The sequence below is a fragment of the Marmota marmota genome, unplaced genomic scaffold, assembly GCF_001458135.2.
Source record: "Marmota marmota marmota unplaced genomic scaffold, marMar, whole genome shotgun sequence".
Taxonomy (NCBI): Eukaryota; Metazoa; Chordata; class Mammalia; order Rodentia; family Sciuridae; genus Marmota; species Marmota marmota.
Genome location: NW_025999969.1, coordinates 822,210 through 844,762, shown reverse-complemented (window position 1 = coordinate 844,762; position 22,553 = coordinate 822,210). Strand labels below are relative to the sequence as shown.

The following is a 22,553-nucleotide window of genomic DNA, read 5'->3' as shown; positions in this document are numbered from 1 at the left end:
TCCACGTGCCAGCGGACCCGCCCTCGCCCCAGCCGTGGGTGCCCCAGTCAGTCCCCAGCCTCCAAGGGAGGGGGCGCGTGCTCTCACGCAAAGCGCCCCCTGCCGCCTCTTTCGAGCCTGAGAGGCGGCTCCATCGCAGACCCCAGGCGGGATGGGCCGGCCCCTCCGGATGGGCCGGCGGGCGGAGCGGCGCAGAGGGCACCGCCCTCGGCCCGCCCGCCGAGGAGGGGACGAGAGCGGGAGGCTGCGCCTGCGGCGCCCGCCCGGGACCCGCCACACTCTGCACTCGGCCGCTCGGGCTGCGGGGACCGGACGGGTGCCTGCTCGGGCTTTGCGGGCTGGGAGCAGAGACCAGGCCGGAGCCCGAGCGGCAGAGGGAAGCCAGAGGGCAGTACACGGAGATGGCGGCCGTGGCGGCCGCGGCGGCCGAGGAGGGGATGGAGCCGCGAGCGCTGCAGTACGAGCAGACCCTGGTAAGTGAAGCCGAGACGAGCTCGAAGGGTTGCACTTAGGCACAGCTGTTCCAGATTACCCTAGGGAGCGCAAGGGTTGGGGGCCTACCCAACCTCCGCCTCAGTCCTCTGAGCTGGGGAAACTGAGGCTGAGGAGTCCGAGAGGCTGCAGCGCCAAAAGGTTGGAAAGCTGCTTGCTGGCTTCTGGCTGAGCCTGGGGGCCTGCAGAGGACAATGACACCAAGTGTTTATCTGCGGTGTGCTTCCCTTTACCCCCACTCCAACACACTCGTTTTCTTTGCCCCTTTCCTCACCGTTTGAGCCCAAGTCTCAGCGCGCTAATACCCCTCCCCAGTACCATCCACACCCTTGAACTTTCTCCACACCCCTTCTGTCTCCACCATCCAAGACATTCCCTGTGTCCCTACAATGTACATGAATGACATTCTGCTAGGCATAGAATCTAGAGTGTGTAGACAGGTGATCAGACCCAAACCTCTGCCTTTGTGGGCTCAAAACCAGCATTGGCAGGAACCTCTCAGTCGATCCTGGCTAGGGGAAATGGCCTGCCACCTTGGAGGATAGGAGCTTTAGGGAGGATGGGTGAAACAGATATGGGTGTGGGAATTGGGACCTCTGTCCATTCTGACCCCTCTGTCCATACAGCCCCCACCCAACCCTGGGTGTTCCTTGACCTCATTTTCTAATGAGGAGGGGTCCTGGGTTTTCAGCTGATTCAACCTTTACTTAGTATTTGAGAAGCCATTTGACCCTTTTTATATCACTTGAGTGGAAGACCTAAGCCCTAGGTAAAGGAATAGCCCATGGCTCCTTTTTATCAGCTTGGGCTGGAATTTGCCCAGGAGGGTGGCAGGGAGGTAACCTCTCCAGGTGAAGAGGGCCTGGGCTGTAACTGAGTCTGGGAGGTGCCCAATTACAAAAGAGAGAGAGAAAGGGAGACTGGATGAAACAGGATGACCAGGGGAGGTGGTAGGTATGGGAGCAGAGCAAAGGGAGCAGAACAAGCCCTTGGGACAGGGTGAGAGATATCTGTAGTCTGCAGAGGCCAAAGAGGGGGCACTGATCATGGAGCCAGGCACCTGACCTCCCAAATGGTGTCTCTGTTGCACCAGCCACATCTCCTTCCCTTGTGGCTCTATCTCAGGAATGAGCTCTCAGGGTCAAGCTCTCTCCCGGCATTCTGTGCTCCAGCCTCTCCCCCTTGTCCTTCCTACCCTTTTGTCTGTCTCTCACCTCCCCCCTCCTACACTGTATCTCTATATTCTACCCTCTTTTCCTCCTCCCTGCTTCTTTCCCCCCTCATCTCTCCTGTGTTTTCTCTGGCCTCTCTCTAGTTCTCCTCTCTGAGCTTCTCCCTTTTCTCACTATCTCTCACTCTCTGTGTCTCTATCTGTCCCTCCCTCTCCCCCCTCCAACCCCAGCCCCAACAGGAGCCCTTTGTGTCCTGAAGCTCTGCGGGTGGCAGCCGGAATCTACTCCTCCCCACCCCCCAACACACGCCCAGCTTGGCAGGTCTAGCCATAGCTCGGCTACTCTTCTGTCCCATCACCCAGCATCCACAGTCACAGCTTTGCCATCCGCAGCCTCTGCTGTCCCCGACCTGCTACTGGACTCTGGGCAGCTCTAGAGTGGGGTTGAGGCCACCAAGCACTCTCCACCCTCCTGGAGAAGCTTTCCATTCCCAGCTGGGCGGGTTGGCTAGTCGGGGGTGGAGAATGGGGACAAGGGGATTAGGGTGGGTGGGAGGGGTGCAGCTGATTTGGTAACAGGCCAGAGGCCCAGCAGGAACGTGATAAGGATTGGGGCCGCGCCTGCTTCTAGGCCCTACTCAGCCGCCCTCAGCTCTGCCAGGCTCTTATTGTTGCCCATATGCCCTTGACCATCCCTTATTCTCTGACCTTCCTTCCTCCCACTTTCAGACTGTGCCTTAGGCTTTTCCATCTTTTCCGTCTTCTGGAGCCTTCCCTCCCACTCCTCTTCAGTGCTCCCACCTCTGGCCCGTGAGAAGAGGACCAATTATTCTGCCACCCCCAGATCTGTGTCCCTGTACCTTGGCTGTCCCTGTCACTGTAGCCAGGGCAGCCCCCACACTCAGCAATGTACATTGTTCCCACACGCCAAGCCAGAGTGGGAACTGTGGGTTCAAGGGGGGTATATAATATGGAGGCTGGGAGAAGGGGAGTCAAGGCCCCAGGCGCCCTCCCTGTATCCCCACTGAGCCCATGCACACTAATGCCCCATCTTCCCCATTGCTCCAGATGTATGGCCGGTATACTCAGGAACTCGGGGCCTTTGCCAAAGAGGAAGCTGCTCGGATTCGCCTGGGAGGCCCTGAGCCCTGGAAGGGGCCCCCTTCTCCTCGGGCTCCCCCAGAGCTCTTGGAATATGGACAGAGCCGATGTGCCAGATGCCGCAGTGAGACCTGGGTTGGGGCAGGGGACCTGGCGGGGTTGTGATGTGCTGAAGGGGGAAGAAGCCATTGGAGCTACCAGTGGAGGAAGGGGAGAAGCAGTAACCAGGAGAGGAGTACTTTGGTGCCAGACTCCCTGTTGATCTTACCTTCCCTGCTCCCAGTCTGTTCAGTACGCTGCCACAAGTTCCTAGTATCCAGGGTTGGTGAAGACTGGATCTTCCTGGTCCTCCTGGGGCTCCTCATGGCACTGGTCAGCTGGGCCATGGATTATGCCATTGCTGTTTGTCTACAGGGTGAGAGCAAAAGCTGGCAGTGGGAGGACTGGGGAAAACCAACCTACTTCCAATGTGCAAAAGTTGTTGAGGCTTCTTGGCCACTGATCACTTTCCCTATACGGTCTAACTGCCTTCGGGCACAAATACTGCCACTCCCATAGGTCATAACTTGGTGGTGTTTTTTTGTTGTTGTTTTGATTTGGTTTGGTTTGGTTTGGTATGGGGGATTGAACCCAGGCCACTTAACCAATGAGCCACTTCTCCAGCCCTTTTTTTAAATACTTTATTTAGAGCAGGGTCTCGTTAAGTTGCTGAGGCTGACTTTGAACTTGCGACTCTCCTGCCTCAGCCTTCTAAGCCACTGGGATTATAGGTGTGCGCCACCACACACGGCAAACTTCTTGCCTCTTTCCAACTGACCCTTTTACCTACAGTGGGCTTTGTCCTAGTCTATGCCCTAGGGCCCCTTTCCTTCCATCTGTGCCCAGGCTCTGTGCAATATTCCCTGGGAAAACATCATATTAGTGTGTCCCAGTGGCCAGGAGCAGGTGTGTGTATTGGGGTCCAGCAGCATGTCCTCTTTCCACAGCCCAGCAGTGGATGTCTCGGGGCTTAAACACCAGCATCTTACTTCAGTACCTGGCCTGGGTTACCTACCCTGTCGTTCTCATCACTTTCTCAGCCGGATTCACACAGATCCTGGCCCCTCAGGCTGTTGGTATGATAGGAGAGAGGAGAGGGCAGAGGTCAGGCCTCCTGAAGTGTGAACATCAAGTGACTTTTATGGGCATGAACCCCCTCCAGGGTCTGGCATCCCCGAGATGAAGACCATCTTGCGGGGAGTGGTGCTGAAAGAATACCTCACTCTCAAGACCTTTGTGGCTAAGGTCATTGGGCTGACCTGTGCCTTGGGCAGCGGAATGCCCCTTGGCAAAGAGGTAATTGCAGGTTGGGGAATGGAGTCCTTCCCAGTGGAGGAAGAGACCAGGCCAAGATCAGGGCAGGGCCCCTCCCCACTCATCACAGGCCCTCACCCTGCAGGGCCCTTTTGTGCATATTGCGAGCATGTGTGCTGCCCTTCTCAGCAAGTTCCTTTCTCTCTTTGGGGGTATCTACGAGGTAAGGGGATCCCTGGGGGAAAAGGGGGTGGGTAGGTGCTGAGCCCAGGCTAATGCCCCCTTGCACCACTCTTGCCAGAATGAATCTCGGAACACGGAGATGCTGGCTGCTGCCTGTGCTGTGGGCGTGGGCTGCTGCTTTGCAGCACCTATTGGAGGTAGGTAGGACTCCTCCATGAGCACAGCAACCCAACCCTGCCTTGGCCTCTCCTCCTCTGCCCCTCTCCTCTGGGTCTGAGTCCTTAGACCACGCCCAGCCCCAAGTAATGCTCTCGCCTTCCCCTGGCAGGTGTCCTGTTCAGTATCGAGGTCACCTCCACCTTCTTCGCTGTGCGAAACTACTGGCGGGGCTTTTTTGCTGCAACCTTCAGTGCCTTCATCTTCCGGGTCTTGGCAGTCTGGAACCGTGATGAAGGTGGGCGGCACCTGGGGGATGAGGGAGCCCAAGATGATTTAGGTGGGGGATCGCTGAAGCTAGACCTGCCTCCCTGCTATTCCTTCAGAGACCATTACTGCACTCTTCAAAACCCGGTTCCGGCTCGACTTCCCCTTTGACCTGCAGGAGTTGCCAGCCTTTGCTGTCATTGGGTGAGGAACTGAGGGGTGGGAGGTGGGGGCGGACAGGAGGGAGGCTTCCACAAGAAGACCCTCTTCAACACTAGTGCTTCTTCCCTCTCTAGCATTGCTAGTGGCTTTGGGGGAGCCCTCTTTGTCTACCTGAACCGGAAGATTGTCCAGGTGATGCGGAAGCAGAAAACCATCAATCGCTTCCTCATGAGGAAGTGAGTTGACCATAGACTTCTCCAGGAAGCTTTGGGTTGTATGAGGGCCAGACACGGGGCAGGGGGACAATGAGGAATGGTACAGTGAGGAAGAGAGAGTGGCCTAGGCACTGCACTGAGAAATGAGCCAATGGTGTTTCCAGGCTGACTAAACATTCTGACGTTCATATGAATTACTGGAAAGTTGAAATTTTAGTAGTGACAAAGGATATTTGGGATCCAAGACTGAAGCTTTCTTTCGTCCTGTGGCCTGGCCTAGATGGCAGTGTTCCCTGGAGAGTGTTTGTTTGCCTTGGTTTACCCCCTGTGACCCATGGGAATGGATGAGATTTTTTATCTCTGGAACACAGCTCTCAGTTGTGACCCTGATGATTAGGAGTGGAGAGGCCTGAGAAGTGACTTTTGTTGAAATTACGTCCTTAAGGGAGAGGGCAGCCAACTGAACCTGCTCCCTACAGCACCTTTGGTCCACTTCATGAGTGACCCCAGCTTCCTCTACACTAACCTTCACCCCAAGTCGCCACAGAGAGACAGAAGCAGAAATGTCTCTATACCCTCACACAATGTGCCCTTCAGTTGGGCCTTCTGCGGGTGGAGGGCAGAGTCACCGCTCAGAGGTGTCCAAAAAAGCATTAGGGATGGATTTTCTGCTGCTGCTACTCATAAGAGCCAATACTCTGCTCTGACCTCAGCCCTGAGGTATGTGAGGGCACTCAGCTCATTGCCGTCCCTAGGAGGTCACACTCCCCATGCCTGATGCTGTGAAACCTATATCTCTAGACGCCTGCTCTTCCCGGCTCTGGTGACCCTGCTCATCTCCACTCTGACCTTCCCCCCTGGCTTTGGGCAGTTCATGGCTGGACAGGTAACCCCAGGCAAAACTGACACGTGCACTCCTCCCTCAGACACATTACTTCTAAAGTAACAGCCCAGCAAGACTCTGGGATCCCTGTTCTTGTGGGTTCCTTTGGCTCTTTCCCAGCAGCTTGTCTGTTCCCTAGCCTGAGGCACCCTGTTTACCTTAGCTTTCACAGAAGGAGACATTGGTCACCTTGTTTGACAACCGGACATGGGTCCGCCAGGGCCTAGTAGAGGAGCTAGAGCCATCCAGCACCTCACAGGCCTGGAGCCCACCCCGTGCCAACGTCTTCCTCACCCTGGTCATCTTCATTCTGATGAAGGTGGGGCTTCCTACATATACATATCGCCAACGTTACATAGGCTTACGGGGTGTGGGCGCTGTCCCAAGCACTTGCTTTGTGTTAACTCCTTTAAGTTTCATAGCAAACTTATAAGAAAAGTGCTCTTGTCCCTGTTTTAAAGACACGGAGTTGAAGCACAAAGAGGTTAAGTAATTGGCCCACAGTCACACAGTTATTCAGTGTGTAAGGATTTGAACCCAAGCCATATGGTTCCAGAGTCCTTTCCCTTCCTTTCACCTCCTGGGATTCTGGGATACCTGGGGAGATAATTCCCACTGATAAGCAAGACAGGCTTCCCTGGGGGGCACCTCTGCTTGTTTGAACTGCCTCTTGTCTGCAGTTCTGGATGTCTGCACTGGCCACAACCATCCCTGTGCCTTGTGGGGCCTTCATGCCTGTCTTTGTCATCGGTGAGTTTGCAACTGCCTGTCCTCCCGGCCTGCACCCTCCCCATACTCTGGCAATCCCTGGCCATCCCCTCTCTGCCCAGGAGTGGGTTTTAGTCCAGCCCCTTGCCCAGACCCCCAACCCTGCAGGGATGCCCCCTGCACTGAATGACCCACCGGCCCCTCCCCCACCCTCTGACCCTTTCTCTTCCTAGTGCCCCTGCCCTCCCCCTCCACTACCTTTTTCTCTTCCCACCCCACTCCCTGAAGGAGCAGCATTTGGACGTCTGGTGGGTGAAAGCATGGCTGCCTGGTTCCCAGATGGGATTCACACAGACAGCAGTACCTACCGGATTGTGCCTGGGGGCTATGCAGTGGTTGGTGAGTGCTGTAGGTCTCTTGCTTTGCAGTGCTGGAGATCAAACCCAGGGTCTTGCATGCTAGGCAAACACGCCCCCAGCAGTGTAACCCCTGACCCTCACTGTCCGCGTCTGCCTTGGAAGACCACTGCCCCAGCCACAGAGTCTGAGTCTTTGGTGCCCCCTGCTGGCAGATGAAGAGGTCCAGTCCTTAGGGACGGCCCTGAGGGACCACCATAGGCCCTGCCCAGGGAAGGGAGGGTCTTCTGGGGCCTGGGCATCCTGAGACTGAGAATGGCTCTCCCCAGGGGCGGCTGCACTGGCAGGAGCAGTGACACACACAGTATCCACAGCCGTGATTGTGTTTGAGCTCACGGGCCAGATCGCCCACATCCTGCCTGTCATGATTGCCGTCATCCTGGCCAATGCTGTTGCCCAGAGCCTACAGCCCTCACTCTATGACAGCATCATCAGGATCAAGAAACTGCCCTACCTGCCTGAGCTGGGCTGGGGCCGCCACCAGTATGGAGGACAGGGTGCAAAGGGTGTGGGTGAGGGGCAGAAGGCTTCCTAGGAGCCCTCTCACCCACCTCCAGCAAGGCCTTAAGCTGGGGGACTGGCCATCTTGCTCCTTCCCTCCCTTCAGGCTGCCTTCTCCCTGGGGTTCCCTGTAGGTGGCCCCAGCTGACCAAAAAGAAGGGTGAGGCCAGGCACAGTGGCACACATCTATAATCCGAGTGACTCAGGAGGCTGAGAGAGGAAAATCACAAGTTCAAGACCAGCCTTAGCAGCTTAGCAAGGCTTTAAGCAACTTAGTGACCCCCTGTCTCAAAAAGTAAAAAGGGCTGGGGATGTAGCTCAGTGGTAGAGTGCCCCTGGGTTAAATCCCCAGTACAAAAAATAGTGGTGGGTAGGTACACTTCTGGACACTTGACCCTTTGTCCCTTGTCCTCTGGGGCTCTGGGGCCTTCCCTGTGACACTGGGGTGGTAGTGCTCTGGGCTATTCTCCTTATGCTGATGACAAACTGAGTACCCCACTCTGCCCCTAGGCAGTACCGGGTGCGAGTGGAGGACATCATGGTGCGGGATGTTCCCCACGTGGCCCTCAGCTGCACCTTCCGGGATCTGCGGTTGGCACTGCACAGGACCAAGGGTCGCATGTTGGCCCTAGTGGAGTCCCCTGGTGAGGCTAGGAGGGTTCCCAGGTGCTGTGAGCACCTCCCAGGGTTGTAGCTCAGGGATGGGCAGGGAGCTCAGGACTAGTCTCCTTGGTTCCAAAGGGAATGGATTAGCACTTGCCAGGCAGGGGTTTCCCTGTGGTGTGTATCCTATATCCAAGGCCCCACTATGGGTGTGAGAGAAGGTCCAAGGGGTGGGAGGGTCACCCCGAGGGTCACCCCCACAGCAACTGAGTCTTCCCATTTGCTCTATCCAGAGTCCATGATCCTGCTGGGGTCCATTGAGCGCTCACAGGTGGTGGCCCTACTGGCAGCTCAACTGAGCCCCGCCCGCCGGCGACAGTACATGCAGGAGCGTAGAAAGGCCCAGGCATCTCCATCTTCTGATCAGGAGAGTCCTCCTAGCCCAGGGACGTCTGCCCGCTTCCAGGTGAGGGGAAAAGCCCCACAGCCACACACACTTCCAAAGTATTATTGTATAGACGGATGGGGAAGATGATTTAGAGGGTGGTCTGGAGCCACAGCCTCTCCAGCCCTTTCCTGCCTATGCAGGTGAACACAGATGACTCAGGCTTCCCTGCCTCCCGTGGGGAGACTCACAAGCCCCTGAAGCCTGCTTTAAAGAGGGGACCCAGCAATGCCACCAACCTCAGGGAGAGTCCTACAGGTGAGCTCATCTCTCCTCCATCCCATACACAGCCTGAACTAGGCCACTGAGATCCATAGGATTCCTGCTCACCCTATCAGCTAAAAGAGACCCCCCAGATGGGCCAGGGGTAGAAATGAGACACCTCTCTCTTGCTTTCTCTACCTCTTCTGGTCCTCTTCCCCCAAGATGACATTTCCCCTGGGGCCTTGTGTTTGGGAACACAGGCAATGTGGAGTCAGCAGGCATTGCCCTCAGGAGCCTTTTCTGTGGCAGTCCACCTCCTGAGGCGGCTTCAGAGGTGAGTGGTTGGAGCCGCCCCTCCTGGTTTACTTTATCCCCAGTTCCCTCTATGGCTGAGACCCCCCTCTCCATTAACCAGTCAGTGCCTGCCCCATTCTACCTGCCCTCTGCCCTCCCAGCTGTCAGCTCTGGTCCTGCAGGGTGCCCTTCCCACTGAGCTCTACCACACCCTTCACCTCCCCTCTCCATATAACCTCAACACCTTTCCTCTCTGGTTTGGCTCTGACAAAGTTGGAGAAGCCAGAATCCTGTGACAAGCGCAAGCTGAAGCGGGTCCGAATCTCCCTGGCGGTATGTTCAGCCTCTCTTCCTGCAGCTCAGGAGCACTGGGCAGGGAGGTTTGAAAGTCTAGGCTGGGTAAACCTCCCAGAGCTGGAGTTCCACTCACCTCCCTCCCTCCTTTCTAGAGTGACTCGGACCTGGAAGGCGAGATGAGCCCTGAGGAGGTAAGGCGCCACTGGACTCTGGACCCTGTTTCTTCCTGGGTGTGTTCGGTCTTTCTGATGGGAAAGACCATGGGGTAGAATAAAGGGCAAGTCGACCTTTAGGAAGGTGAGAGCAGCTTTTGACACCTTCTCCCTAACCTTCAGTCTCTTCCTCTCAGATTCTGGAGTGGGAAGAACAACAACTAGATGAACCTGTCAACTTCAGTGACTGCAAAATTGATCCTGCCCCCTTCCAGCTGGTGGAGCGCACCTCTTTGCACAAGGTAGGGCCAGTGGCCTGGTGTGGAACAGGATAGGGATCTGGGTCTGCCCCCACCACCACCCGCCCCACACACATCAACAAGTTTAGAGTCAGGCCAGTGGGAAAGGAAGGAGGCGAGAGAGTAGACTCTGTTGAGATGTTTTTCAGATATGTTACTATGGGCAATGGGAGGCTGGAAGCCAAGGCCCCTTAGCCTTGCCCTTGCTCCATAGTGGAGCCAGGCGTCATTTTTCCTCTGCTTAGCCTCACCCCCAGGAATATTGGAGCAAAGCAGCAACAAAGACAGAGCTTGAGCTGGTTGTAAGCCAAAAGGCCAGGCCAGGGTCAGAGCTAGGCAGGAGGCTGCCAGAGCCCAACAAGGCTGATACACCCACACTGAAAAGATCGGGTGAGAAACAGGCAGGATAAGAAAATCTAATAAACAAGCTAACAAATAGCCAAGTAGGGGTGGAGAGACTGCAGAAAAGAAATAAACAAAGATGAGAAACACTCAGTGGGGGGTTTGGAATGTCAGACCCCAGAAAGTCTAGTTTAATATGGGCCAAAGGAAAACTAGTAGAGACTCAGGAAAATAGCTCAGCAGAAAGTCAACACCGCTGCAGAATTGGGGAGATTCAGTACAGATAGGTGAATAGGGGGTGAGGCAGACACCTGAGGAAGGTGGGGGCCTTCTGGGGAGTATGGCTTCAGGGCTCCCAAGAGGTAGCTGGTGCCAATGGGCACCTACAGGCTTCTAAGTGAAGGCAGGGAGTGCAGACACACCCAACAAAAGCTAAATCTTTGACAGACTTAATGTACAAACCTCTGTTGGAAGATGTGGGTTGAGGGGACAGGCTTCAGGTAAAACTCCCAAGGCCCAATGCTTGGGTGGGTGGCTGGCTTAGGCACAAGAGTCAGCGTTGCATGCTACAAGCAGAGGTGGAGGCAGGAAGGACAGGGGACAAAAGAGAAACAAAAAAGCAAACAGCAATAAAGGAACTTGGCAGCATTTAGATAAAGACCTCAGATTAAAGTGAATGGGGAATTGCAATACAGTTGCAAGAAAAAAAGGAGATAGGCTTAAAGATAATATATTAGGCTTTTATTTAAAGCCTTTGTCCCTAAAACTGCTAAAGCTTTTCCACAATGATTAATCATCTTAATCTTCAGACATCCACAATAATGATGATGATATTTTTGAGTGTTGCTATATGCCAGACATTGTGCTAAGGTCATCACATGTGTAATCTAATCCTCACAACTACACTATAAGATAGATATTGTGATATTCCAGTTTTTATAGAACAAATTGAGATTCTGGGAGGTAAGCACAGCTAGTTAGGAGTGGAACTAGAACCTGGAATACAAGATGGTCTGACTCAAAAAGCCTGTGGCTGGGCTGGAGTTGTGGCCCAGCAGTAGTGAACTTGCCTAGCATGTGTGAGGCACTGGGTTTGATTCTCAGCACTGTATTAAATAGATGAATAAAATAAGGTCCATCAATGACAACTGAAAAAATATTTTTAAAAATAAAAATAAAAGGCCTGTCGTCTAAGCCATTCTAGTACATAGGAAAACTGAGGCCCATGACGAGGAGGTCATTGCCTAAGTCAGTTTAGCAGAGTCAGGCCAGAACTCAGAGCTCTTGGTCCTGCTCCCAGGATTCTTTCAGAAGACCACATTGTCTCTTCCTGTCAGTTCATTGTTCTCAAGCCCAAGAAAGTTGGACCCTCCAATGGGCTCCCTGATGTCTAATTAAATTAAAAGGGACAAAGCAGATGTTTGTTACAAACGTAAAAATCAGAGGAAGAAAAGCCTTTAAAAGGAACCAATCAACAAAAATACAAAGAACTAGATGATAAGGACATAAAAGATTAGAATTCAAAATGTCTCTGCAGGCCCGAGGAATCAGTAAGTAGTAGCCCAGTCAAGTTCAGAAGGAAACATTCCAAGAGGAGAGAGAATACTTTGGAGACTGTTCAAGAACCTGTGTTGTTGATCATGTGCCAGCCAGGTACCTCATTCATTCAGGGGTCACCTACAGAGAAACAGCGGGAGTTGTGAGGGCCAGACCAGTGCTCACTGCCACGTGTGAGTTAGCTGTGCAACTTTAGCAAATTTCTTAGCCTCTCTGCGCTTCACTTTACTTATCTGTAAAGTGGGGGACCTGCCTCATTTGGCTTTCTGAAGATTAAAGGAGATAAGACCCTGGAAGCACTTAAAACGGTGCCACACACAGAGTATTTAAAATGTGTTAGGAATTACTACTGCTACTTATACTGAAGAATGAACAGTGGGAGATTTTTAAAGATGGTACAATGAGAGGTCTGAAGTGTGGAAGAAATGAATATTTTCAGAAAAGAGTCGAGTGATTATGTGAGTCTGGAAGCTAAAATGCACCATGGAATCGGCCAGTAAGACAAGCTGGGGATGGCTTGGGAAGGATCTCATGGACCATTCTAGGAAGCTAAGCACTGAGCAAGTCTAAGAAAACAGGACAGCAGAGCCAAGCCAGAGAAAAAACCCATTCTACGATTGTGGCCCTAGTCCTGGTGAAGATATCGAGGCTAATAGCTGGGGAGAATAGCGAGGATGTTTAGGAAGTAGATTGGTGAGGCTTGGTCACTGTCACAGACAAGTGATTTACAAACCTAAAAAGCATATTGCCTGCCAGAGCCCACTCTGATTAGGAAAATCCAAGGGAACTATTTAATAGGCTTCTTGGGAGAAGATGAGAGGGATTATTTGACCATAAGGCGACAAGGCTAAGGGATTATTAAAACAAGAAACCCTATAATAAAGATGTTTCCCACTGGAGTCATACAAGGAAATTAAGGCTGACTTGTAGCATGTAGGATTCAAGTTAGATATGAGGAAGGACTTGCTAACAACATGACTATTTTGTAGATACTTAAGGGACACAGAAGAGCTTTTTCCAAAACTGAACTTCTTGCCTCTTTTTATAAATACTGTCATGCCTTAGATGGAAAAAGGAAAGTTCTAGAAATCCCTTTCTATAGAATTTCAGGGTATAAGAAAACAATTAAAAGGTGTTAAGACAATTTAAGTGAGTTCTAAGTAATTGGTACTCAAGAAGCAGGGTTATTACTGCCCATCTTGAATCAACCATTAAGCCAAGAGGCTTACAATTAAACTCAGAACAGTGAGATAATTGATAGGCCGAAATTCCAGGAACTGCTGAGTCAGGAGAGCTGTTTTCAAGATATTTGGCCCAAGAAAATCCACTTACAGCACAAGGGGGACTGACTGACAATTTCTGAATTCTTTTTTATGGTCCTAGGGATTGAACCCAGAGGCACTCAGCCTCTGAGCCACATCCCCAGCCCCTTTTCATATTTTATTTAGAGATAGGGTCTTGCTAGGTTGCTTAGGGCCTAAGTTGCTGAGGCTGGCTTTGAACTCACGATCCTCCTGCCTCATTCTCCCAAGATGCTGGGATTACAGTCGAGTGCCACCACACTCAGCCCAATTTCTGAATTACTGGGGATCACATTTGAAAACTTGGGAGAAGGCCCAAAGCAAAACAAACATAGGGACATGAGGGTGACCTCATCAATTAAAATGATATAAGGGATTTCAGCCATCAAGTTTCTGAAGCCTACAGGCACAGAAACATTCTATTTTCCTTCCAGTAGACCTGTCCCCTTCCTCCCATTATCTGGGATACCCCCACAGACCCTGTCCTGGGTCCCTTTGGCCTGTGATTTCAGAACTGCCCCTTCCAACATCAAATCCAATGTGTTTTCTCTACACCCTGCAGACTCACACCATCTTCTCACTACTGGGAGTGGACCATGCTTATGTTACCAGTATTGGCAGACTCATTGGAATTGTTACCCTAAAGGAGGTGAGATAGTAGTAACCCACAAAGCCACATCCCCTTCCAATGACATGGAAGCTTATGTTTACTTCCCCATAGGAGTGCTGGGGAGGGGCCTGAGCAGAAAGCTCCAAGTCCAGACAGCTGACAACTCTCATTTTCCAGCTTCGGAAGGCCATCGAGGGCTCTGTCACAGCACAGGGTGTGAAAGTCCGACCACCCCTTGCCAGCTTCCGAGACAGTGCCACCAGCAGCAGTGACACAGAGACCACTGAGGTGCATGCACTCTGGGGGCCCCGCTCCCGCCACGGCCTTCCCCGGGGAGGCAGCCCTTCTGACAGCGACGACAAGTGCCAGTGAACCCTTCTGTGGGTGGCCCAGGATGGTGGTAGCCATATCCCTTTTGCCTTGGGAAAGCAGGAGGCAGCTGGAGCTCCAGTCCCCTGTCCAGACCTGGGATGCTAGCTTCTCCCAGTGTATCCTACCTGGAATCCCACCCAGCACCCACCTGCAGGAAGATTTCCAAGTGCAGGAAGATTGGCACCACCCTGGCAGGATGGGTCACTTGACCCCTGCTCCCCTTTGAAGGGAAAAAAGGTAGAACTAAGATGGGTTTATACTGGAACCTCCAATGACCAGATGTATATAGAGATTTACAAAGATTTTTATATTAATTTAATAAAACAAATTCTTAAATAGAACAAAATAAACACCTAATGAGCCACTTATATATAGAATGTTTGTGCCCATTGGCTCTTGTTCTTACCTTGGGTCCTCTTACCTGCCAAAGCCTATAAGGCTCTTAATTCTGCAGTCACCTACCCTCCCCACAGCCATAAAAGCCTGGACTCCAGTGTCCTTGGAATACAGGATATGCCAAAGATCTCCATGCTGGGTCATCAACACCCTGGCTGGGGCAGGGTCCCTGGTACTGTAACTGTGGCCTTTCACTCAGCCAAGAAAGGCACTACCCTTTCCTCCCCTAGGAGAGGCACTCCCTCATGACCATCAGGCATCAGCTGACATATTCCTGGCACCCTTGTGGCCCTCTCTGGAAGAACATTGAAGTCACAGCTCTAACAACCAGAGCAACCCTTTCTTCCAGCTCCACCCTCAAGAGAACTCCAAGTGCCCACACATCCTTGGAAGGCTGGGAAAGGGGCCTCATGGGAAGGGGGGGCAGGAAAAGGGTACATGCTTCCATTGTTCCAGTGCCTCCCAGAGAAGATCCGACTGAAAAAACAGACCAGAAACCCTCTGTCTTTAGGGAAAAAGAAGAAGATTTAGAGACAATGGAGAGGTGAAGCACAGCACGTGCCCAGCTGGGCAAGGGGTCCTTAGGGGGTGGCTCAATCCACAGGAGCCAGCCCCCCAGGTGGAGGTGATTCTATCAAGCACTGCACATGGACTCGGAGGTGAGGAGAGAAGCAGAGAGAGGCATGGGGAGGGCAGAGGAGGTGGCCAGGCTCCCTCCCAGTCCATCCCACAGCCCAGAACAACCCCCTCAGGGGTTCACATCATCCGAGGAGAAAATGTGGCATTTTGGATTTGAGAACATGAACATCACTGTCTGCCACAGCTGTAGCCATGCCCCAGGGGCCCCGGGCAACCCCCGGCAAACCCCAGGAGTGGGGGCAGGACATGCGCCCCCCAGCCCGGCCCCTGGCTCCTCTCCAAACACTTTCATGCAAAACACACAACGGACAAGTGAGGACTCCCAGTAGCCCTCTAGGCTGAGGAGCTTGCTGAGAGCCTTGAACCCAACACTTGGGCATGGAGGCTCTGCCCCCAGCAGCAGCCAGGGGACACATGCCACCACCAGGCATGATTTGGGTCACTGTTCCTCTGGCTCTGCCTCATCCTCATCTAAGGACACCACCCCAGAAGAGGCCATGTCAGAGGCTTGTCGCTGCCGTTCCCAGCTGCCCACTGGTAGTGGGCAAAGCGGCTGGCAGTCCTTGCAAGGGTCTGGCTCCTCTTCGGCAGGGGAAAGGCAGGACTCCGTGAGGGGCGAGTTGTAGAGCGAGTCCTGGGCCTCCAACGGGCCCAGGCTGTGGAAGGCACTTTCCCGGCTGGGGGGCAGTTTGGCGAGGAGCAGCTCATCACCCAGCAGCTGGGAGGTCAGGCGGGCTGGGGAGCCCAGCAACCCATCCTCCAGGCTGCACAGACTAGAGCACAGGGTGTCTGGGGACACGGTCTGCGAGCAGTCGCTCTCAGGCTCCACAGAGCCCTGGCGCACAGGCCGGGAGAATCTTCGGCCGGTGAAGAGATCCTGGAAGTGGGGCCCCAGAGGCAACTGCCCGGCCATGTCTGCGAGGGGGAAAGAAAAGAAGACAGGTCTGCTGGCCCCATTTCAGTTGCCCAACCTGGAAGCCACATTCCCCTGCCCCACTCCATCCTTGCTATGGGGTTGGGGCTGGGGAATAGACACAATCTTTCAATGCCTTAAAGTTCTCTTCATGGTGAATTAGGGATTCTAATAACACCTACCTTGTGGGGTTGTTGAGAGAACAAGAGTCAGGCACACAGGAAGCAAATAATAAATGTACAGCCACCACATGCAGGTTGTTCACTGCACAAGGCAGTGAATGTGGGCTGAATTCCAGCTCACTGAGCAATATGCCCTGGCCTGAAGCTGTGCCCACCAGAGAAAGGGGTGCCTTTTTAAAATTTGCTCAAAGATTCCACATGGGGTAGTAGCAGCCTCAGACAAATGTTAGTTATTATCTCAGGGGTCAAAGAAGGCCTGGAATACAATCAAAGGAAAATGCTTGTGGATTGGGGTTCCATCTTGGCCTGGGCATCCAAATCAGTCCCCCTTTTACTGTAGCAACAATCACTGGGTCTGCTCGGATATAGAAGGTGCCGTGGAGAATTATTACCTAGCTGGAGGGGTGGGGGCTGAGAGGGTGATCTTCAAAGGCTTAGGGGTTGGGGGCAGGGTCCTGTAAGGCTTGAGCCCAGAAGCTGTAGAGAAAGTCAGCCATGAACTCCAGGGAAACAAGATGAAAGGAGAGCTAAGCACAGCTGTGCAGCCCTGCAGGGTCCCCTCCACAGGCACTGGCCCCGAGAAAGACCCACAAGCTGGAATGCAAGGATGCTGAGCCAGAGCCAGCACAGCCCTGTGGGAGTCCAGGCCCAGCATGCCTTCCTGTTTGCCTGGGGCCAGTGCCCTGTGAGGTGCTGCACTGCGGCTCATCTGTCCTGCCACAGCCAGCCAGAAGGCTGCCTGAGAGGAAAAGGCCAGGGCACCACAGACCCTCCTGGAGACATGTCTGCACTTGAGTTGTCCAGAGGTGTCTGGGCTTTTTTTTTTTTTTTTTTTTTAAGGACAGTGAGGCCCAACTGCACACAAGGGCAGAGAAGGCTCAGCACCTCCAGGAAAGGAACCACTCTATTTCCAACTACTGATATCCCAATGCATGAGTATGGCTAGCCATCCTGCCCCTGGGGTGTCAAGGTCTGCCTGAACAGTCTGTCCCTCTCCCCTCCCCTTCCAAAGGCTCTGAGTGAACCACAAGGCCTATCAGGCAAGTCCACCCCAGCACACAGGATCAGCACAGAATGCCCCTCACCTGTGTCAGTTCCTCCAGCAAAGTCCTCGTCATAGGAGTCGTCAGTGGAGTCGTCACCATCCACTGAAGACCATGCCCGGAGCTTGGCTTCTGCGATAGCAAACTGCTCTGCCACTCCTATCAGGAGGATACAGAATCCATTAACAGGAGCTCAGCTAAGACCAGGGATCAATTTGCAGATGGGAGAGCAGAGATGGGTATGAAAAGACTTCAACCCCCCTGCCAGACCCAAGATCAGAAGCAGCAGTATAGGACTGACTCCTTATGCCACCCACCTGCTGCAAAGCGAGCCTCTTGTTCACCCTCACTGAGGTCTGAATAGGAGGAAAAGGCGGATTCCAGGGCAGCAGGTGAGTCACTTGGCTTACTCCAGCCCTTCCACTCAATGAGGTGAGCCACCCGGCCCTGGGCCATGGCTGTAGGCTTGGTCACGTGATCCTTCACCACCTGGGAAATGCCTGGGGGTGGGAGAAGGAGAGAGAAGCCTCTTAAGGATCATGGTTCAAGAAACACCTGGAAAGTGGAAGGTAGTGGTAGTAAGGATCCAAATGCATGTGGGTAGGAGGAAGGGCTGGGATTCTTTAGGAAAAGGAGGATCCCAGACAAGGCCCAAAGGAAAGACTTCCAAAAGATATGTGTGAAAGGGAGGAGAAAGGACAAAATGGGCAGAGGCTATGGGAGGTGGGTGCATACCATGCAGGGAGGATCTGGCCAGCGCAGCAATCTCCTGGATGGTTAGGGCTCTCCGGGACTTGGGCAGCATCGCGATTGTGTCTCCAACATTCACCTTGAGGGGCACCATCAGAAGGTCAGTACCCTCTGACAGCACTGATCTTCACCCCAATATATCCATACCCTACCCAAGGTATCAGGGTGACATGGGAGCTGGGAAGAATGCCAGAGCAGCACATATGGCCCAGTGGTGCTGGGAAACTTAAAACTAGGACCAGTGAACTGCACTCCCAGGGAGCAATGTAGCATCAGGCAGGCACAAGGGAACAGAGGTATAGCTAACCTCCACCTTCCCGGCTACCAGAGGAAAAACAGGCAGGTCAGGAAGTGAAGAGCCCTGAAGTGGGGGCTCTGGGGAGAGGAAAGATGAGGAAGGCAGAAGGTTATAATATCAGAGACTTCCTTAATTTCCTCTCCCCTTTGCTCCTTCCTCCTCTCTTTTCAGATCTACATTCCAGCTATTCCTAGACCATCTACCAGAGCCACAAACTCAGCATGACCAAATTTAACCAACACCTTCTCCCAACATTCGGCTCTGCTTCCTGTCTCCCTTATTTTGTATCACCCCACCATTTTCTCATTCAGCCTGATGTCAAACCTCAACATTAGTCTCGGCTCTTCCCTAAGCTCTTTGCCTGCCCACATCCGTTAAAACCTCATGATTCTACCTCCAAACTGCCTTTACTACCACTCTCGTCCTTTCTGCTCCCACTGCCTTTCCTCAAGCCCTCAAAGATCCCTGCTCAGATTAGCACAAGCTGGGGTTCCCCAACCTCCTCATACTCTTATCTTCTCAGCCCAGGATGTTATGTGTGAGTATTCTCTTTCCCTCCCTCTCTTCCTATGGCTGGCTGGCTCCTTTGAACATCCTTCCAGTGTTGGCTGAAATATCACCCCCTCAGAAGAACCCTCCTGGCCACCCTGCCAGTCTGTCCTCCCTATGTAGCCTCCAAGAAATCACTATCTTCTATCAATCATAATATGTAATTATGGTCTATTTCGTGTGTTTCCTTTTCTTGTTGGTCTCTCTCAATGGTCTTTACCTCCTTGAAGAATTCTGTCTGTTGTGGTCACTGATGCACCCCAGTATTTTAGTACAGTGCCTAATAAAGTGTAATCTCTCTCTCAAAATACATTGGCTGAATAACGAGAGACATGGTATTAAATGTACGCAAATAATTTTCCTGGAGTGCAGCTGGTCACAGCATATCTCTATTAAATTTTATAAAAGTTAAAATCTTTTCAGTGACATCAGTGTAGGCTTCATACCCAGGCTCTGTGAGGCCCCTGCCTCCTTTCAGACCTCCTTGGAATTCACCACTGGTTCCCTCTGTCCAATACAACCCCACTATGCCTTCCCTGTCAGTAAACAGCCTGCAGGCCTGCAGGAAAAGGAACCCAGCTTTCTTCTGGGCCAGAAAGCCTTTCTTGACTGACAGAATGCTTCCTACCATGTAAGGTCTGCCTCAAGTGCCACTTCCTAGTGGTGCTTTCAGCCCAGACTGACTGACTTTTCTTTGACACCCTTCCCCCAGCATTGCCCTTGTATGGCTCCTCGGGGAGCCCTGAATGGCAAGGCCTGATTCTGACCCATCTGAGTTCCTACTTCTACTCTGCACCTGGCTCAGTGATCCTTAGCAAACCCAACAAATGTTTTCCTCAATGAATGGAGGCACACCCCAGCTTCCCAGCGTTGCCTCGCTCTCCTCTACTATATTCCCACCCTGCACGAAAGCAGCCTCCACCTGCCCCTCAAGCCCACCCTCTGCCCCTCCCCTTCAGTACCTGGCTGACAGGGCCCCCAGGGTGGCGCCGTTAGCCTTCGGGCAGGCCTAAGGGGAGGAGCACTTACGGGGTGTTTCCAGGCTCGCTCTCCCTCCCTCCTCTCGCTCCCCCTAGGCGCCGCCGCCATCCGTGCCCAGCGCTCCGCGCAGCTGCGGCCCAGGCCCAGAGAAAAGGTGTATGTCTCCCTGGCAACCCATCACCATGCAACAGGGTCTCCCGGGATACGGCCCGGGATGCGCTGACGTCAGCGCCGAAGGCGCGAGCAAGCCCGCCCGCTGGCACAGAGCCGAGCAGAGCAGACCCGCGCGGGGGCGGCCTTGCTGCCCGTCGGCCGGATAGCGCCTCCGCTTGCAGGAAAAGGGGGCCCGAAGCAGGCTGGCGAGGCGGGGGTGGGGGAACACAGATCCCCTGGATGTAAATGCGGTCCCTGCCCCCCAACACACCGACACCAGGGCCAAGCACCTCTGGCAAGTCCTGGCTGTCCACCGAGGAAGGACGAGAGGACCGGCTCCAGCCTCGGAGGGTCCGAGCAGATCCCAAAGAGGATAGAGAAATGCCACGAGGAAGTTCAATCCACTCGACAGCCCACGCGGGGTCCGAGGACACTGAGGAGATGGGGAAAGACTATTCAGCTGGGCCCCCACTTCTGCCAAGATCACGATTTTCATCCAGTCTTGCCATATCATTTCTTGGCATCCCCTCCCCCACTAACCAGAACATCAGCCACCACCTGGGTCTCCTCAACTCCGAAAACCCCTATCCCACTGCTCGGTCTCTAGGGTTCCTTTGTGGCAGCCCACTGGCCACCCTCCTCCTCTACAAATATTTTGCCATCAAAACTCAGCGGTGAAACCCAAACATGGATAATTTCTAAATCTTCTTCCAGTTTCTCAGCCTAACCATTCCTCTTGGAAAGCACACTGAATTCTCCCACCATCACTGTCCCCCTCCCCACCACTACCCAGACCCTTTGCAGGCTGGCTGCGCTTCCTTCTCTCCTCCACTGCCTTCTTTCTTTCCCCTCACCGGCCTTATCTGGTCAGCAGCTCTTTACATGTTTTTTTCCCCCCTGATTTCTGCCCCATCCTAAAGCCTTTTCCTAATTCTCTGTTCTTGCTTCAGCCTGGTTCCCAACATCTAAGCCAGAGTAATTTTCCTCTTGTCATCTGAGCACCTAACTCCTCAGCTTCTTATCACCTCCCAGATCACATCAAGGGTCTCCAGTCTCACCTCTGCGACTTGTCTGACAAGTCCATCGTCCTCCAGGCCCTTCACGCTGCCACAGAAACATTTTGCCCAGCACAGAAATCATAGGCATGCTGGCTGTGTTGATGCGGAGAACCAAAAGCCCAGAACTGCTCCAGGCTCAGCTCCCAGTTCTATTCCTGTTTTGGCTCCGGATGCTGAGCCAGTCCCCTCCCCACTTGGAACTTGTGCCTAGTCACATAAGGAGAACACTCCTGCCTCATGGCTTTGAGGAGGTGGGTGTGCCAGGGGCCTAGCCAAGCTCTCTGGGGCTTGGGGAACTAAGGCCCATCCCCTAGACAGTGCCAACAGGCCATGTACATCACAACTGACCTTTAGCTGGAGCAGCCGTCTCTGTCCCTGAGCCTCAGCCAGCTGGTGGTCCCCAGAAATGCTACCAACCAGAAGGAAGACAGGTTACAGGCCATCCCTGGCCCCCAGCTGGTACCCAATCAGGGTTCTCAAGGCCAGTCCTGAGGTCAGCCAAACTCTCCCCTGACTACAGGAGGGGATGATTTCCTGAACTTCAAGCAGGCCAGAGGGATCAGAGCAGCCTGCTGCTTCTCAGCTTCAAAAGCCATGAGGTTTATTTAGGACTACAAATCCCAGAATCCCTCCAGGAAAGTACAAATCTCAGCCAGAGTTTAGCTCTGAAGAATCTCAAGTACCAACCATACTAAGGCCTGTGTGACTGACCACCTGCCCTAAAAGCCCAGAACCCATTCCAAATCCAGCCCTTAACATCACAAGTCCCTGCCTGGCCTTAGCTTTGGTGAATTCCATGACACTGAAGTAAAGTAACCTGGCAGACCTTAGATGCATAGGACTAAGGCCAGGCCCCTGAATGCATAGCCATCCATGGAAACTAAGGCCCAAGCAGGGGTCAACAGTTGTGAGAAGAAAGCCTTGATGACCTCCCTCTGAGCTCCCCTTCCTCCACAGTGTAAGAGTGACTTGTTTTTGTTTTTAGTGGTGGTGCAGAAATGAAATTAAAAGTTGTAAGAGGTGAGAGGTGATCAGGTGCTCACAGGTGCCCTACATGGGGCCTTAGACCCCTTGATCAATCAGCTGACTCTGAAGGGTGAGCAAGTGTTAGGCCAAAACTCTGTGATGAGGTGCTTGGCCCGCGTTTGCAGGCTGCCTCCTTAAAAGAATAACGACCTAGCTGGGAAAGGCAGGGCCACTCCCAAGACAGTGAGAGGAGAGGTGTAGGCAAAGGGGAGTGTGTGGGCACACAAGGCCAGTCGCCAGGGGCGGTAGAGGCGGGGACCTCAGCTGCCCCAGTCCATCCCAAAGCTGTGCGCCTCTGGCCACCCTCAGGAGTTGGGGGAATACAGGACGGCGGCGAGACCATAGTCTGCCTAGCAAAGCCAAGAAGCAGGCAGGCCACCGGAGCGAACCGGACTCTGGCTAGCCCCCTCCTCGCTCATTCCATTTTCCTCCTCTGGCCTGGCCCGCCTCCCCGGTGCAGGCTCCTCCTTCTGCCGCCAGCCCCCTCCTCAAGGCCCACACCCACCCGCGGCCCGCGCATCGGGCGGCCGCAGCCCGACTC

General features: G+C 53.5%; 2 protein-coding genes across 8 annotated transcripts; one reads left to right on the top strand and one right to left on the bottom strand.

Annotated features, from left to right (window-relative positions):
- Window positions 1-195: 195 nt before the first annotated feature.
- Window positions 196-14,392, top strand: Clcn2 (chloride voltage-gated channel 2). 5 transcript variants are annotated; one of them, XM_015499933.2, is made up of 24 exons: window positions 200-473; window positions 2,732-2,888; window positions 3,048-3,179; window positions 3,751-3,879; window positions 3,966-4,099; window positions 4,203-4,280; window positions 4,359-4,437; window positions 4,569-4,694; window positions 4,783-4,867; window positions 4,960-5,061; window positions 5,842-5,926; window positions 6,087-6,242; window positions 6,604-6,673; window positions 6,920-7,030; window positions 7,317-7,530; window positions 8,059-8,192; window positions 8,445-8,617; window positions 8,740-8,854; window positions 9,061-9,134; window positions 9,368-9,427; window positions 9,544-9,582; window positions 9,741-9,845; window positions 13,605-13,691; window positions 13,830-14,392. In XM_015499933.2, the coding sequence occupies exons 1-24, from the start codon at window positions 402-404 to the stop codon at window positions 14,022-14,024; spliced, it is 2,712 nt and encodes a 903-aa protein (XP_015355419.1). In that variant the 5' UTR covers window positions 200-401; the 3' UTR covers window positions 14,025-14,392. The 5 variants fall into 5 exon arrangements, 4 of the variants coding, with proteins under 4 accessions (XP_048659963.1, XP_048659964.1, XP_015355419.1 ...); XM_048804006.1 differs by lacking the exon at window positions 8,059-8,192 and having other exon boundaries at window positions 199-473; window positions 7,317-7,544; XM_048804005.1 differs by lacking the exon at window positions 4,203-4,280.
- On the bottom strand, window positions 14,313-21,486 carry Fam131a (family with sequence similarity 131 member A). 3 transcript variants are annotated; one of them, XM_015499934.2, is made up of 6 exons: window positions 21,335-21,486; window positions 20,219-20,361; window positions 17,933-18,026; window positions 17,515-17,697; window positions 17,240-17,356; window positions 14,313-15,974 (listed from the first exon to the last, which is right to left on the bottom strand). In XM_015499934.2, the coding sequence occupies exons 3-6, from the start codon at window positions 18,000-18,002 to the stop codon at window positions 15,499-15,501; spliced, it is 846 nt and encodes a 281-aa protein (XP_015355420.1). In that variant the 5' UTR covers window positions 18,003-18,026; window positions 20,219-20,361; window positions 21,335-21,486; the 3' UTR covers window positions 14,313-15,498. The 3 variants fall into 3 exon arrangements, with proteins under 3 accessions (XP_015355420.1, XP_015355421.1, XP_048659969.1); XM_015499935.2 differs by lacking the exon at window positions 21,335-21,486 and adding an exon at window positions 20,987-21,157; XM_048804012.1 differs by lacking the exons at window positions 20,219-20,361; window positions 21,335-21,486 and adding an exon at window positions 19,757-19,797.
- Window positions 21,487-22,553: the final 1,067 nt, after the last annotated feature.

Bases quoted from the DNA above. Each gene is read 5' to 3' on its own strand.
- Clcn2 (XM_015499933.2), top strand. From the start codon at position 402: ATGGCGGCCGTGGCGGCCGCGGCGGCCGAGGAGGGGATGGAGCCGCGA. The intron at 4,438-4,568 runs GTAGGTAGGACT...TTCCCCTGGCAG, and splicing joins CTTTGCAGCACCTATTGGAG to GTGTCCTGTTCAGTATCGAG. The intron at 13,692-13,829 runs GTGAGATAGTAG...CTCATTTTCCAG, and splicing joins GAATTGTTACCCTAAAGGAG to CTTCGGAAGGCCATCGAGGG.
- Fam131a (XM_015499935.2), bottom strand. From the start codon at position 21,074: ATGCCTATGATTTCTGTGCTGGGCAAAATGTTTCTGTGGCAGCGTGAA. The intron at 17,698-17,932 runs GTATGCACCCAC...TCCCACCCCCAG, and splicing joins GGCCAGATCCTCCCTGCATG to GCATTTCCCAGGTGGTGAAG. The intron at 15,975-17,239 runs GTGAGGGGCATT...TCCCCCTCGCAG, and splicing joins TGCTGGAGGAACTGACACAG to ACATGGCCGGGCAGTTGCCT.